This window comes from Lacerta agilis, chromosome 5 (genome assembly GCF_009819535.1).
Source record: "Lacerta agilis isolate rLacAgi1 chromosome 5, rLacAgi1.pri, whole genome shotgun sequence".
Classification (NCBI taxonomy): Eukaryota; Metazoa; Chordata; class Lepidosauria; order Squamata; family Lacertidae; genus Lacerta; species Lacerta agilis.
In genome coordinates this window covers 44,822,972-44,825,762 of record NC_046316.1, presented here as the reverse complement: position 1 = coordinate 44,825,762, position 2,791 = coordinate 44,822,972, and the positions used below count along the sequence as shown (strand labels likewise).

At 36.9% G+C, this 2,791-nt stretch overlaps 1 protein-coding gene across 4 annotated transcripts in view; it reads right to left on the bottom strand.

Annotated features, from left to right (window-relative positions):
* Nucleotides 1-1,014: 1,014 nt before the first annotated feature.
* The window catches only part of FAM204A (family with sequence similarity 204 member A), a 30,406-nt gene continuing 28,629 nt past the window's right edge, over nucleotides 1,015-2,791 (bottom strand). For all 4 annotated transcript variants that reach the window (XM_033149543.1, XM_033149546.1, XM_033149544.1 and 1 more), the window contains exons 7-8: nucleotides 1,675-1,781; nucleotides 1,015-1,357 (exon numbers count right to left, since the gene is read on the bottom strand). In XM_033149543.1, the coding sequence (XP_033005434.1) occupies nucleotides 1,306-1,357; nucleotides 1,675-1,781 (159 nt within the window). In that variant the 3' untranslated portion in view covers nucleotides 1,015-1,305. The remainder of the gene's footprint in view (nucleotides 1,358-1,674; nucleotides 1,782-2,791) is intronic.

The following is a 2,791-nucleotide window of genomic DNA, read 5'->3' as shown; positions in this document are numbered from 1 at the left end:
CTTAGAGACCAACTAAGTTTGTTCTGGGTATAAGCTTCTGTGTATCTGAAGAAGTGTGCATGCACATGAAAGCTTACACCCTCATGCTCATGCTCCTTAGTCTTATACGTGCATGTCCTTCTCTACATGCATACAGGTATGCAATCTTTGCAGGACTGCACCTTAGAGAACCAGAAGACAAAAGGATGGCTTGGAAATACTAAAAAAGCAAGCCCTCATTCGTTGGCAATATTATAAATAGTGTCTGTGGTATGCCTAAGTACTGTATGTGCTGTCTTATTAACATTTATTTGGGCAATGCATTATCAGTCCATACGGGACAGTTAAGAGGCCCACTTTGTTTGATAGCAAAATTTGTAGAGTCTTTAAGAGTCTCGACAATACTCGCTTCCTCTCTTTGCTAAACAAAAACCCCTCCAAAAACAGTCCCCGAGTACAGAATAAAGACTTTGCTGATTTATGGGGTTTTGTGGTACAAACCTGTTGGGCCAGTGATTTACAGGCATTGCTGCACATTTAACTGTCAATATAACTAATTACAGTTGACTTTAGCTTACTGTACTGAAAACGCTCATTTTGTGAAATATAGTGTTCCATGTGAAAGAGGGAAAATCAAACATCCTCAGGGCTACCAAACAAGAAAGAACTACTCCATATTAGGACTGAAAACTTTGGACTTGTCATAAACCTTCAAATTGTTATTTCTTGGCACCATGTTTTAGCCCAAAGTACTCAAAATATTATAAATCACCATTAAGTTAATATTTCAATCTTGCTTAATAGTAAATGAAATTTACCAGTTTAACTCTCATACAGGTGACTGACATTTGAAGAAACGTGGTGGGGGTGGGAGTTATTGCTAATTTGCTTGCGGTTTTGTTTTGAGGGAATATTATCATTGCCTGGTCTCATTATTATGTAAAAACAAGGCTTTCCAAACATGGTGTTTTGTTGTAAATAAAGATTGTTTTTGATGTTAATAAATAACTGAAAAAATTCAGACAGATTTCCTCCCCTAGACTGTATTTTAATAGTTACTTGGCAAACAAGAGATTTAAATCTTTAGAATATTTGAAAGGAAATAAATTGGATATGTTTCCAGGGCGAAACAGAGTATATTCGAGACATACCAGAGATACTTAAAAGTATGGAATGCAAGCCTAAATTACTCAACAGTGATTCCCCCAGCTGCACAACTAATGGAAATAAAACCCAATGAAAAACATAATTTATGTATCTTCAATATTAACAAACACTTCCCCTCAGATTTAAATGTCACCCCCACCCCTTCCAAGACACAACTAACTACATGTATCCCATGTTGCTTTTCGTTTCCCATCTTTTCTTGGCTTCAAACCTGAAAAAAACAAAAAATAAACGTATGTCAGTATCTACCAAAGTACACTTTAGGGAGTTTTCAATCAAATTTCATTTACCAGCAATGGCTATATTGGAACTAGATTTTTAATACTCTAGCAATCACAAAAGGGAAAGTATAAACATTTGAATAATGTATCAGCTGTAGTAAAGACTCTACATTAAGCAGATGCACTACTCAAGGAAAAAGCCAAGGTCAAATTAAGCAAACAAGGATTAGTAGAAGCCAATCTGAAGGCAGAAAACATTTTACTCAGAATCTCTATTAGTCTTAAATATAGAAGGCCAATGACCCACCCCCATGCAAGCTTCTTTTTCTTCCGGGCTTCTTGAGAAGCTTCTGCATCTTGCTTTGTTTTCACAAAATTTCGACAAGCAACAGCTTTGGAAATTTTCACACCAAGCTAAGGAGAGAAGAACATAAGCAAGTGAGTTCACAGGAGAAATTAAAGAGAGACAAAAAGAACACCCCTTTAAAGCAGCTTTGTCTGAGACATTTTTAGCATTTGTACCTGACTCAACTGTCCTGCATCTACTATGGAACATTTCTGGGTACATTATATTCAGCAACAGGTGGAAGGAAGGTGAAGTCTGTTTTGATTTTCAGTGAAAGAAAAGTTCATGATTTGCCTAGCAGCCAACCACCGTAATGTAAATCATGGGAAATCAAATTAGTTTGGGTACAGTTTGAAAATGAGGTGGGATAATCATGTAAAAAAAAAATGCTATTCTATTAGAGTCAAAGTTGCTGTGAAGTTTCATTTCAGCACATGTTCTCTAGAAGTTGAGCAGGAATGGATATACTGTTTTGACTATTCATGCCTTCTTTATACTTTTTAAATTGAGTGCTTAGGAGACACCACTAAGTCTTTCCAGGCCTTGCATAGGCATAGGGAAAAGGATCCCCTCAATTTTCTTGGGTTTTTAGATGGTTCCTCCCACCATTTCAGATATTTGCTTTCCACAAAACATTTACACTTTGCTTTTCCACCATTAGAGGCAACAAGGTAGCTACAACCAAATTATATTTTTGATCAGTCTCAGTAACAACAAGACCTCAGCAACAACAAAAAGTTGGGTTTCCCCAGCCGCTCTGAATAGCAGAAATATTAAATTCAAATAAAGTTTATCTCAGTATTCTGATTCTCTCAGTAAATGTGTTCAGTGTGAAGAGGACAATAGATAACAAATCCATGGCAGGCTAGCTTTTTCTTGTAGTTTTAAGCTGTGAGTTAAACCTACACTAAACAAATCCAAGGACCACTCATTCAGGGTTATCAGAGAACCAGTCTCTGACGGAATACATACAATGGCTGGGATCCAACTGATCCGCACAGAGAGGCTCTATATGTGTTGAGGGACAATGATTCAGCCAAGTTTCTAACCAAACTCAGGAATAACCTAAATAGTCACC